General features: G+C 35.3%; 1 protein-coding gene across 6 annotated transcripts in view; it reads left to right on the top strand.

Annotated features, from left to right (window-relative positions):
- Window positions 1-13,035, top strand: part of LOC108759134 (rap1 GTPase-activating protein 1) — a 137,270-nt gene that overhangs the window by 114,197 nt on the left and 10,038 nt on the right. For all 6 annotated transcript variants that reach the window (XM_018504433.1, XM_018504439.1, XM_018504437.1 and 3 more), the window contains one exon: window positions 5,941-6,255. In XM_018504433.1, coding sequence (XP_018359935.1) covers window positions 5,941-6,255 — 315 coding nt within the window. The remainder of the gene's footprint in view (window positions 1-5,940; window positions 6,256-13,035) is intronic.

Genomic DNA, 13,035 nt, shown 5'->3' with positions numbered 1-13,035 from the left:
ATTAATACAACGCCTGAAAGATCGTCGCAATTACCGCAATATCGTGCGAATCGTAATAAACTCGCAGTCGACATTAATAATCCCCAATTCGACTGTTTGATCGAGATCGGTCGATTACGACCATGTTGTATAGTGACATTTAATAACTAAATCGCGCCAATGCACCCGATGTCGCGGACCGGTCGTATGCGACACACGTGCATTAAACGGAGCAAACGAGGCGCGTGGTAATGTAATCCCATTCGCTGATCGATAAAGCTATCGCGGGTTGTACCTCCATAAGGATGGAGTATTATTCCGTCGAGAGGTCGTAATGTATGTATATCGATCTGGCGACCGATCGCGTGCGCGCCTCTAAACTCAATCAAATTCTCGCGCTCGAATGTTTGCAGAAACCTACAAAGTGTGGCAAATTTTTTCAGTATATTTCTTCCTACCTTTTTGGTAATACTGTTTTAAAAAACACACAAGAAATTTCTGTAGTTTTCTATGCGCTGATTCGAATTACGTTCCAATTATCAAATTGCTACATACCACAATTTTGAGAAATTTGAAGTGAAGTTACAAAAAGGACTATCTTAGTATACGTTATTGTGTACACAATATATTATTAATTATATGATATTTAATGTGTTGGACAAGTCTTTATCAAAATTAAATATGTTAGAACTTTCAATCCTTAAAAGGAATTTGTTGTATCGATCGACAGTTAAAATATTTGTGATTATAAGATGTTATTGCATCAAAGTTGTGACTTACATAAACTTAAGGATCTTCCCAATATCTTTAATAATCAAATACGCACGCTCACACATATACACACATACTTTAAGATTTTTTTTATTCTTTGAGGCATTTTTTCTTACATACGCATTCTTTGAAATTTAATATACAAGGGATTTTTGAGGTTATTGATTACGGATAGTTCGGAGGATTCATTATAGTCGGGATTCATCGAATCAATCGAAAGAAAGATCGGATTGTGCTTCCTAGAAGGAGTCTCTACAGTGATCCCTGATCGAATGACTCTACAATGGTGATACTCTACAATGCCCTTGACATTTGGATTCGTTCAGACTACAAGTTAAGATGCCCTCTACGCCCTTTTGCACAAATTGACATGCGCTCCATTAACACTTTTTCTATTATAATCTTTGTAAAAGCTTGTTATCGCATTCTAATCTGACTTGTCAACATGACCTTAAGTACTTTATCCAGGTTTCTTCCAATGGTAGCCACAAACTCAATTCTTTTTAAGTCCGAAACAGGACAGTCTTCTAACATATGCTGAGCAAGTATCTTCAGTCACCAAACAATGAGAGCAAACTGAGAATAATATTTTTGTTATTTAGAGTAAGTAGTAATTGAAGCATTTATGCCTAAGGCGCCCGTATGATCTCGTTACACAATTTCCAACTTTGAGACTGTTAGCTGTTTTAAATCGAACTCCAACTATATTCGATCTATTCAGTTTTCCACTCGGTGATGGCGTACTCGTTATCTGAATACAAAATGCTCTGTAAGTCTTGTTAAGATTAGATTTTTTCATCTCCTTAATAGTTTTATCCACATAGGAGCTGACATGATAATAACAGAATGTATAACGTTTCCATTCAATGCCGTTTTCGTTTACCAGGACTTTGAAAATTAGGTCTGATATCGCATTGTCCCAACGATGCGGTTATGCATTCGACTTTACAGTATAGGCATACATTAAGAAATTGAAATGCTCCTTAAGGGGCCGATTCTGTAACTCTTAACGACAGTCGTTGATGTCGTTGCGCAGATATTATGTAGAGTAAAAAAACTGCGCAATGACATCAACGACTGTCGTTAAGAGTTATAGAATCGGCCCCTAAATGTCCAGACACTATCAATTATCAAGATCCAAGTACTTTATATTAAGACTTTCATGAAGTACTTGGATCTTGATAATTGTGATAGTGTCTGGACATTTAAGGAGAATTTCAATTTCTTCCGGTTAGGAAGAAATAATCTTCATATCAAGACTTTCATGAAGTACTTGGATCTTGATAAATGATAGTGTCTGGATAATGTTTCTTCCAATTTGTAGTACTTAGATGATGTTTCTCTTGAAAAAAACTATCGATCATGCGAAACGATTCTTAATCCTAGTTGCTTAATTCTGTGAACTACAATTGCCATACCCAGCTAAAGCTACAGTCTCTTTGTATCCGTATTAGCTATTATTATGCGTAACACAGATTAGTACAACGTTCTGGTGACTACATTTACATGATCACGTCGTAAGTAGTAATTCAGAGCAGTGGGTTCAGTACAGAGTCTTGAACTCCGCACGTTACCTGGATTCTTATCAGGTAGTCGTTTCTATCCATGTATGTACAAGTTGTTTATCATGAAGATAGTTGCGGCCTTAAAGTAGCTCAGCAATTCCTTCGTGATCATGGCCTCGTTAATATGTGACCATGGGAGCATGACTATGTCGAAACTTGCGGCGACAACTATTCTTCCTTCTTTTACTGCAGATTGCATTATGTTCTTAAGCCGAAGAATTACGTCGTATGTTTATTCGCACCATACTGGTTAGGTGACATACCCTCCTGGATCCTTCTCGCAGTATCGAAAGATTTGGTTCGCAATTATCTTCTCCAAGATTTTTATTGATTTTCATTGATTTTCATTAATTTTTATTGATTCAGGAGAAGATATCCAGTAATCTGAACCCTTAAGTTTGAATAATATAAATAAAAAGATATTTAATAAATCCTTAATAGCCTATATAAGTTGCAACTTTGATCTTCGCAATAGATCTTGCGATGATCATAAATATCTTTTTAATTATAATTAACACAAATTCTTTTGAGAGACTTAAAGTCCTAACAACATTTAATTTTAACTGCAATAAAAGTCCTGTGATCATATATTATCATAGTAATAATACATCATATATTATCATAGTAATAATAGTAATAAATAAATTAAAATAATTTTTTTACACATAATAGAACAATTTAATAAACGTAATTGTATACAACATTTGAAAAACTGTAGGAAACGATTACCTTTACCTTACACTTAGCGATGGGATTAAGTATCTTACAAGTAGATTCGAATCCGTTGAAGAAGTTTCGAACTCTTTATGATTACTTCGAAAAATAGTAGCAGTACTTCCAAGTAGATTCGAACCTAACGAAATAGGTTCGAACCTCTATGAATACCTCAAAAAACAAAAATAGTACTTCCAAGTGGACTCGAACCTTCTATGAGTACCTCGAAAAATATATTTGGATTAATAAATTTACATGGATTAATAAATCCATGTAAAAGAATATTTAATTGTTTTCTAATAGCTATTATTTTCGATAAGTTTACATTCTTCTCGCTACTAATTTCTTCCGTAACATAAAAAAATATCCACAAAACGACCACAATTGTATGAAGAGCATTCCATTCTGGATCGGTTAATAATTCAAAATTATATTTTAAAGTTGCTAACGCTAAGATTAAAGCGCGTTTCTGAAAAATTGTTTCTATTTCTTATAATTTCGAAGATATTCGCTTCGAAAGGAAAAAACCGATTTTTTTCAAGAGAGGATTTCACCCCCTTAACGTTCGACTCAGTATGTATAAAAGAATACGTTCCGCCTATTTTTATAATTATTTCAATATAAAAACTTAAAGAAAGGGTATTACTAAGACATTACAATCGAAGGCCACGAAAGAGTTTGGCATTTTCTTCAAACAGTGAATAAAACATTTAAATGTACATATATTCGTGTAATAAAATGTCCAAGAAATTATAATTAAATGCTGAAATGTACCTTGAAAACGTTTCGAAATGCTTGAGAATAAAAAATGCATAGATCATATGAATTTCTGTTCGTTAATAACCCTGTTAATAACCAGCAAGTTGGGATCGATTACTTTGTAAGTATGAAGTACGAAATATTATTCCTTACGAGTATTACTCGAGTCCTAGAAAATGAAACTAAATTATTGAATTTGACTCGAATTTTCAAGTACATATTGAGTTTGATCCCGTCTCTACTTACACTTGAAAAAAAATCATTTTTGTTAAACAGTATAACAATTGATAATTGTACATTTGTGAGTGTACATTTACAATTTGCACTCAAGTTATATCAGAGAGAAAAGTACGTAAAAGAAGTCGATTTAATAAACCCCGTGCTAATGATTTGAGAGATTCAGATTACTAAATATGAAATAACCGATTATGCTCGATATTAGTGGGCCACGATCTTGCCTAATGAAGACCTGGAGAAAACGCACTTTTATACGCGACTGCGTTTACGCAGCTGGAGAAATCCGCAGGTGTTCGATGCGCGTTAACTATGTAAAAGCGCTTAACTGCACGTGGCTAATCGAGAACGTTACTGGAGAACGCTACTTTACATCTTCTATTAAAATAATCGAAGAGCGTTATATATCCTTAAGAAAAAGAAGAAAGTACAAAAACGTTGACCGAGATAAATCCGACCGTACCATGACTATCGTCGCGAGTGTCGCCGATATTATGCAGACATTAATGCCCTGTCGAGTAAAACTATTAATTATCCAGTCGAGGTGTTTCCGCTCGCGTGGGCGAGATGCTTAGAGTTACACATATTATCGATGCCGCGCTTCGTCGCGGGACGAATATGGAGTACTCGTATCGAATAACAGCGGACAACTGACCGGTTGGTATCCGCAGGATCTCTACGTGGGTGCGCTTGGTGTACAGTGACACGTGGACATATATCGTTTCCGTTTCTTCAGTCGCCGCCAGCGTATAGGATCGTCGTACCGTTCTCGACCTATTCGCCTCGATCTCTCTACGACGTTTACGACACACACGCGGCTCCTTTTCGGTCGTGCTGCGTCCTCCCAGGGCGATCGATCGTGTTTGCCTCAGAGAACGGAGAGAAAGAGAGATATATGACAGCAATATAGAGCAATCAATGTTGCCAGTCACGAAAACGAACAATTGAACACCTACACTGCGACTGATAAACAAGTAGCCAATAACACCCGGTGACATCAACGTGAGGAAGTTGATGTGAGAGTATCGACGTTCTGTATTACCCTTCTGCCTCGGATTCGTGATTATATATATAATATTAATAATAATATTAGATATCGATATTGAGCGTGAGGGGGAGTTTAATTAAAAAAATTAAATTAAGGAAACCCATTGCTATTTTGATAAACGATGTTTTATATAGCTGCGCATACTAGAAAAATAAAATTACTCAGTCTATAATTACATGAAATAATATTACTTCTTTTCTGTTAATTATTAATTTTTACATTATATTGTTGCGTTACATGCGATTATTGATTGATCTTGTATCTCTACAGGGAAGTCATAATATCTTTTTATTAGAATGTCACTTTGGTATTACATAAAACTTTTAATGGGAATATAACTAGCGTTTATGCATTGATTTATTTGTCACTTAACCACTGTCATACAACATTTCGTTTTTGATAGGGTCGGAAAAAACCCAAGTTTTTTCTTAAAAAAACTTAGCCCAGTGAATATTTTTATTAGGTTTTATTGGAGAGTTTTTATTGAGGAATTTTATTAGATTTTTTTGAATTTTTTTATAACATTGATTATTTGATATTTTTTCACTTAATATTTAATTACATATTTAAGCAAAATTTATTATATAAAAATAATATTTTGTGAAAAATTTTAATGATGAGTTTCAGATATTTAAAAAAAAACACTTATGAGACAAAGGAAAAATGATGACACTGTACATGTTACGAATTAGAATCTAATTAATAGATTCTAGCTGCATACTAAGAGAAAATAAAATTACACTCAATATATAATGATATGCTCAATAATGCTTTTTCATTCTTTTATATATGTCAATATTTACCCGAATACTTCGCACGAATAATTAATCAAATTCCGGATAAATTAATAAATGTTTTGTAATTTTACAGACACCAAGAGATGACAGGACAACGTCGAGTCCCGGTGGTGCGCCTAGCAATCACACATCAGCGCTATCGCCATCACCGATGGGCGATGCGCCCTTGGGGAGAGCACTGATGGAAGCAGCTCTGCAACAGCAAGCTGTGTCCGGTGTCCAGCCACCCTTAGTCGTCACGCCATCCGGGTATTGGGTCGACGGTACCGATCATCGACATACTCTCGATTCCGCCGGCAAAGCATTACTACCGGCGCAGCCAGCCTGGCAGCCTAGGATAGACCAGGATGACACGGCCAAATGCTACCGCCGCTTCTTCGTCGGCAGAGTGAGTTTCGTTTTCATCAACTTCCTATATCTAACATCGCGGGATTTTTTTACGAAGATAAGAGAGCCGAGTAACCGAACCTGTAGAGAACAATAGAGAGATTTCGGGAAACGTAATATAACGCCAGGATTGGAAAAATTACTTTGTAAAACTAGTTACAGTTAGTCTGGATCTACAATAGATGTTTTAAGCTTTAAGCCGCAAGAAATTGACCAACTACATTCGAATACGAGGAGAATAATTGATTGCAATTCGTTCATTCCTTATGGCTTAAGGCTTAAAAATCTATTGTAGATCTGGGGTTACAGTTTTTTCCCCTTAAAAAGTAATTAATTACCGTTATAAGTTATCGATTCTGAAAAGTATCATGTTACAAATTATGGTTACTTAAAAGATCAAGAGTTGTTACTTTTCAACTATAGTTCTGTTAATTTTTTGTATCGTTCGCATTGCTGTTTTAAGTGTAAGGATCTTATATGTTTCTAACGTTATTAAATTATTTTACTTATTTCTCGAAATATAACTTCCCAATCCTGTATAACATCTACAGAAAAGTTCAAAACATCAGCGAGACCTTTGTACCACTTGTGTCTCTGTGATCTTCGGTTAAATATAGTATATACGAAAAATATATGAGGGTCTAGATAATTTACGCGTGACAGACGCGCGATAAAATTGTGGATGTTTGTCAACATCTGTAGACATCTCTAGGCGTCTTTATTTTAAGACGGTGCGTCTGCTCTAAGATCTAATAGTTTCGGAAATATCAACGGGTATTCCCACAGGCTTTCCTTATATTTCGTACCTACCGATGGTCCTTTCTTGAACGATTTCCCTAATTTATGCGATTCGTCATTGGGATCAGGGCGGATATTATTCCGCCCATGCAACCATATTCGAGCGCAAGAACCGTGATGAACCACGATCGCTCAACCGACGTATGTACGTAGGTGTGCAAGGAAAGAAGGAGGACGCGTGTACGGAGGAGACTGAAATAACGAGAGGGAGAAAAGGAAGAGTCACGGCGCGGGAGGGAAAAGAGGAGGAAGCACGTAGGAAAAGGAAAAGAGCACTTTGGACGTGGGAGTGGGAACGTTCTCATAGCTTGCACGAAAGTCCGCTGCCTGGAACTAAGAGGGAATCCTTCTCTCCTTCTCTCCTTCACTCCTTCTCTACTGATTCATCCGTTGTTGATCGTTTTCGCGATCCTTACCCGCGATTTTCTTCTGTCTCTACGTTTCTACCGCTCTCTTTCAATCTTTTCCATCTTTTGCTTTTCTTCTCTTTATTCCTTTCCCGTAGTCGAATCATCATCATGATGCGGTTAAAAATTTCTCTCGAAAATATGTGTGAGAGAGAGAGAGAGAGAGAGAGAGAGAGAGAGATGCGATTTGTATGAAAGAACAATTCTCGATCAAAAAAGTGTATACACGAGAAACAGAAGCATTGACGATGGAAATTTGCGATATAAAATTACTGCTAAAACTGTATAGAGCAAGTGGTCAAACGACAATAATTGGTATAACGAAATTTCCCATCGAGAGCGAAGCTATCATTATTTATTATAGTCATCTGGGGTAATTTTTACACTTTATCAACGAGAAACTGAAATTCAGTCACAGTAGTTTCTTTACTAATAAAAAAACCCTGTTTTTTTTATTTTACTTTACATTTTGAGAAAATATTGAGTAAACTTATGTACGTTTCAAATATTAGTATACATATAAATAGTTAATAATAGTGACTTTTACTTAGGACATACAAAATATTCTAGCTAGGTGATTAGGACTATCTCGAAATAATTGTGATCGCGTTGGTGAGAATCATAACATTCTTTAGGTTACTATACTCGTATTATTATTAAACTCTGCAAGTTTTTTAGAATATACGTTGCATATCTACTTGGAAGGTCTGCTAATTAACGAATAGTTAAGTCGTGCGTAGCTCGTAAGAAAAAGAACGCGTTATTTTCCGCTTCCGGCAGCCAGCAAGCAGTTTTTCTAGATAAGACTCGACGGATGAGTTCCCGTTCCGCCTATTGTTACCCGACGATGCAGCGGTGTTCTGATCGCGCTTGTTTTTCTGACTTACAACGTGAAATTCTTCTGACATACAAGGTTTTAAATTCTTATAGGCTTCCTACAAGAAGCCGTTACCTAAGCTAAAAATTGACCAATCACAGTCGATTGTGAGAAGAATAATCGATTATGATTGGTCAATTTCTTACGGCTTAAGACTTAAGCTGATTCTACAACGAGTAGTCAGAAATCTTTAAGTCTTAACCAGTCTTAACCTAAATAGGTGACTATGATTTTTCGCATCTACAAGTTGTTAACTGTACAGCGATTCGTTTAGCTTGGCTAATGGGAAGAAATAAAGTCGAATTTGGCTCAAGAAAAATCGGTCTTAGTCGTATAAATTGGCTGTTGGCCAACTTCATCGATTCACCGATAAGACTTAGGACTACCGGCTACCGACTTATTGTAGAATCAACATTAAGCTTAAGTAATGGCTTATTGTAGAAAGCCATTACCTAATTACTTTTATTTATTGTAGAAAGCCATTACTTTTGTGAAATAACGCTTTAAGGTTAATATTACATTCATCTATTTTTTGTCGTACAACAGTAAGTAGCTTTTCAAACCTATTTACTGTAAAACAAAGAGATTCTCGGATTTCTTTGTCCTACAGCCAATTAACGCTTGAAAAATTTGTCGCACGACAAATATAATATCAGCCTAAAACTATAAAAAAACGTAAGCAATAAGATGTAAGTGGTAAGCAAATGAATATTTTGGATTTAATACTGTTTATTTTTAACGAAATTTTCCATTGAAAATTTTCCGTTATTGCCTTACTGTGATTGACCGATACGCTTCCGTACACATTTTCCGTAGCCGTAACCATAAGACATACATAAAGGAGCATTTATACTGACCGTAATTTGTAAGAATTCACCAATCACAGTTGAGTATTCCCCTCTCATTCGACTGTAAGGGAGAAGTACTCGACTGTGATTGATCAGTTCTTACAGATACGACGGCAGAAGATTACGATTAGTATAAATGCTCCTTAAGAATTAGCCTTAAGAATCATAGTCAAGAATTGTCAAAATTGTTCAATTTTGGTTAACTAATTCTTACGATACGTTTTACGATTACTGTTATGGAAAGATGTGTGCGGGCCTCTTACTACTTACGTTTTACTGCTTACGTTTTTCTGTATGTCATAGTTCTCATAATAATCCGTGAGAAAACGTTGGCGTAAGCTCAACTTCTTGAATTACATAACTTAAATGCTATAAGTATACTGTAAACATAATGTTATAAGTCTCTTCGCATTGATGCAAGATAATAGAAATTCAGGAAGCTTGCATTTTAATTTTCGAATTTTGCTCCCCAATCTCCACTAAATATTCCGTAGAAAAAAAACTAATGCCTAAATTCTAAGCAGAATCGTAACCTCGTAACATATTCTTGTAAGACTTGTAAGAATTTTTAAGTGCTTATACCTTTATACAATATTTTTACAAACAACTTCTTACCAGTTATAAAATTTACAAGAAAGCGTAGATATTTTACGAATAATCGTACGTCTTACGATACATATGCATAAAATTAGAATATTATTAGGTGTTAAACTTAATTCCTGCCGTTTTTCGTCTCCAAAAATGATTTGTTTCGAAGGGAAGATGAATGAATACCTTAATCAAAGTAATTTCCTCCATTTTCTACTTTATTACTAATTAATATAATACTTTATTAATAATACTTTGATTAAGGTATTCCCCTTCGAAACAAATCAATTTTGGAAACGAAAAACGGCAGGAATTAAGTTTAACACCTAATAATCATAAGTACTAATAAATTATAAATATAATCGTGCTCTCAAAATTCACTTGGCTTTGTAACGGAGAGACTTAAGGCTTTTCCCAACCAGAAAGTACGGAAATGCTCTCCCTCAGTCTTAAATAGATTTGAATTGCAACATTGTCATAAGATTAGTGTCAAGACATCTACGATAGCATTTATGGATTCGCTGATGATGGTTTGAAGGAAACCGAAACGTACAAATAATATGGTACAGATAATTACTGTACCTACATTTATATTCTATGTAGACATTTCTTGTGTTAATTATATAGAAATTGGCGTACCAACATTCGCGCTGTGTATATGCTCTTATTGTCCATATTTTTTATTGTATTTTTTAATCTTAAGTTCTTACAAGTTTTTATGAGAACACGTTACGAGTCTTACGATTCTGCTTAGAATTGCTCATGAGTCTCACGTCTTTCTTGCTATTTTACTAATCTCGTAAGTTCAGTAGAGAAAGCAACACACAGTCGTATTATATAATATAATAATAACACAAGCCGATCCGATTAACCGATCTGTCAAAATTGAATCCTTACGATCTCGACACGTGAGGTCGATTTTTTTTACGTCGCGTCGTGAAAATAGTACAGCATGAACACGCACCTTCGCCAGTACGCGATACGCCGGTATCGCATGTTTCGTTGTAATGTCGTTTGTTACGCGCGTCAAGAAAAGAGAAGAAGCCGTGGATCGCACACGTGGAAAAGAGAGAGAGAGAGCGAACCGATTAATTGCGGGAGATAACAACGGTGCGCAAGTAATTCGAACCGTAACAGCGCAAACGGTTATACACCTCGAAGCCGATCATAACGGCTAACGATACCAATCGAGAAATTGAAGAACAAAGGAGACGGTGGAGTACAGAGTAAGCCCGTTGCTTACAATAGAAGGGCGCGCCGTTTGGAGTTCGTGTAATGGCAAGTTGGAATATTTTCTTGCCATTTAAGACACAGAGACCTCGCTCAAGACCTCTTGATAAAAAGTAATGCATGCGAAAATAAAAATATTAAAATATATAGGAAATATATCATGTGTGTTCTTGCCTTAAATTTATATCAGACATCCTCTGAAATTCGCCGCAATTTTTGTGGATCATAATTTTAATTTGCGGCTGGTTCTCGCAAGACATCATGTCATTATAGATACATACATAAAAGTGTACTAGGAAGGGATGAAATTATATTAGGTTATTAATATTGTGGAATCATCTAATAATATACTGAGAAAAATATATAGTCAATTTTAATAAATATGTAATTCAATACTGCCAACTAAACATTTACTTACAGTAAATAAATATTTGTTCAGTGAAAAAAATGATTGTTAAATAAAATTAATGTTTCTTGTATCAAATAAATATATCTTTATATTTAATAAATATTTAGTTGGCAGTATTCAACTTATATTTATTAAAATTGACTATATTTTTTCTCAGTGTATAAATTAAATTATTAAAAATTCTAAAAAAAAAAGATAATTGGTCAGGGATTATAGCTAAATGGAAGGGAGGATTGTGATCAGTCATAATAATATTTCTGAAGTAAGGAGAAGAAAATATTAGGTATGGGTAAGAATTAAGTTTCTCTACTATAAAAGAGGTAGAAAGAATGGAAAATACATAAGCTAGATTTATGGAAACAGGAATTTTGAAAATAAAAAGTAAAATTTGGATAAGGATTATAATATTTAAGAGAATAAAGTTATTAATTTTATATAAAATTATTAATTTTATATAAACCTTAATTTCAATTTGCAATTAATTTAACAATCGCAGTGTAATTATAATTTGCAATTAATCTCATCGAAATCCACGCTAGATCAGTTAACGTATATATGTAATATTATTATATTTAATAATTTAATAATTACTCCGTTACTGTATTATTACAATAATGTTGCACACAAGTGTATTATTACAATAATGACAATGGTAGTAATAAACGTACGTACAATATCTCGATGGCATGAACTCCTGTGAACTCCGGGCACGTTGCCCTTTCTAACTCCCTCCACTATTTCCATCTGAAGGTTAGTAAAACACCGGAGGGGAAGGGAGTGGTGTGTGCATGCATTTCATCGTACACCACATTCTGCATGCGACCCGACCTTCCATGCGTCTCTCTAAGCCTCTCTCGGCATTTTTACTCGCATGCAAACGCACCGTCAACGACGATGCACCGTTTTTATTCGCCGTTGTTACCCTGCCGACTATTGTGCAGCTTCAGTAAAACGAAGAAAACGCTCATTGCTCGCAGCTAACTTAAAAAACCCGAGAAACATAAGAAAGTCCGAGGATCGTTCTTTCCCTCGTGTTGAAAAGTCTTTCGAACACGTGCGAATTTGTGCGATTGTTTCCATGAATTAAATAATAAAATCGGATAATTGAAGTCAACATTTTTTTGTATAATATTGAATTGGAACAAAAGTTTTTTTTTGTAGCGCTACTGCTTTTACGAGGGTCGTCTGAAAAGTTTTGAGCCTAACATAGAAACAAATAATTTGTCGGTCAAATTCAATTTTATTTTTCTACATAGTCTCCTTTCAAGTCGATACATTTTTTCCAGCGATGCTCCTACTCTTTTAATCCATTCAAATAATACTGAGCGTCTTGCTTTGCAAAATAGGCGGCTACGGATGCGATGACCTCCTCGTTCGATGAAAATTTCTGTCCTCCGAGCCAAACTTTGAGCCTAGGAAACAGAAAAAAGTCGCTGGGGGCTAGATCTGGTGAATTCGGTGGATGGTCCATTAATTCGAACCGCGATTCGTGAAGTTTTGCCATAGCGACCGCCGAAGTGTGAGACGGTGAGTTATCTTGATGGAACAGCACTTTCTTCTTTTTCAAATGCGGTCGTTTTTTCTCAATTTCTGTCTTCAGCTTGTCAAGCAATGATGCGTAGTA

Source organism: Trachymyrmex cornetzi, unplaced genomic scaffold, assembly GCF_001594075.2.
Source record: "Trachymyrmex cornetzi isolate Tcor2-1 unplaced genomic scaffold, Tcor1.1 scaffold169, whole genome shotgun sequence".
Classification (NCBI taxonomy): domain Eukaryota; kingdom Metazoa; phylum Arthropoda; class Insecta; order Hymenoptera; family Formicidae; genus Trachymyrmex; species Trachymyrmex cornetzi.
Note: the sequence above shows the minus strand (reverse complement) of the source record. Positions and strands in the feature narration are given on the sequence as shown.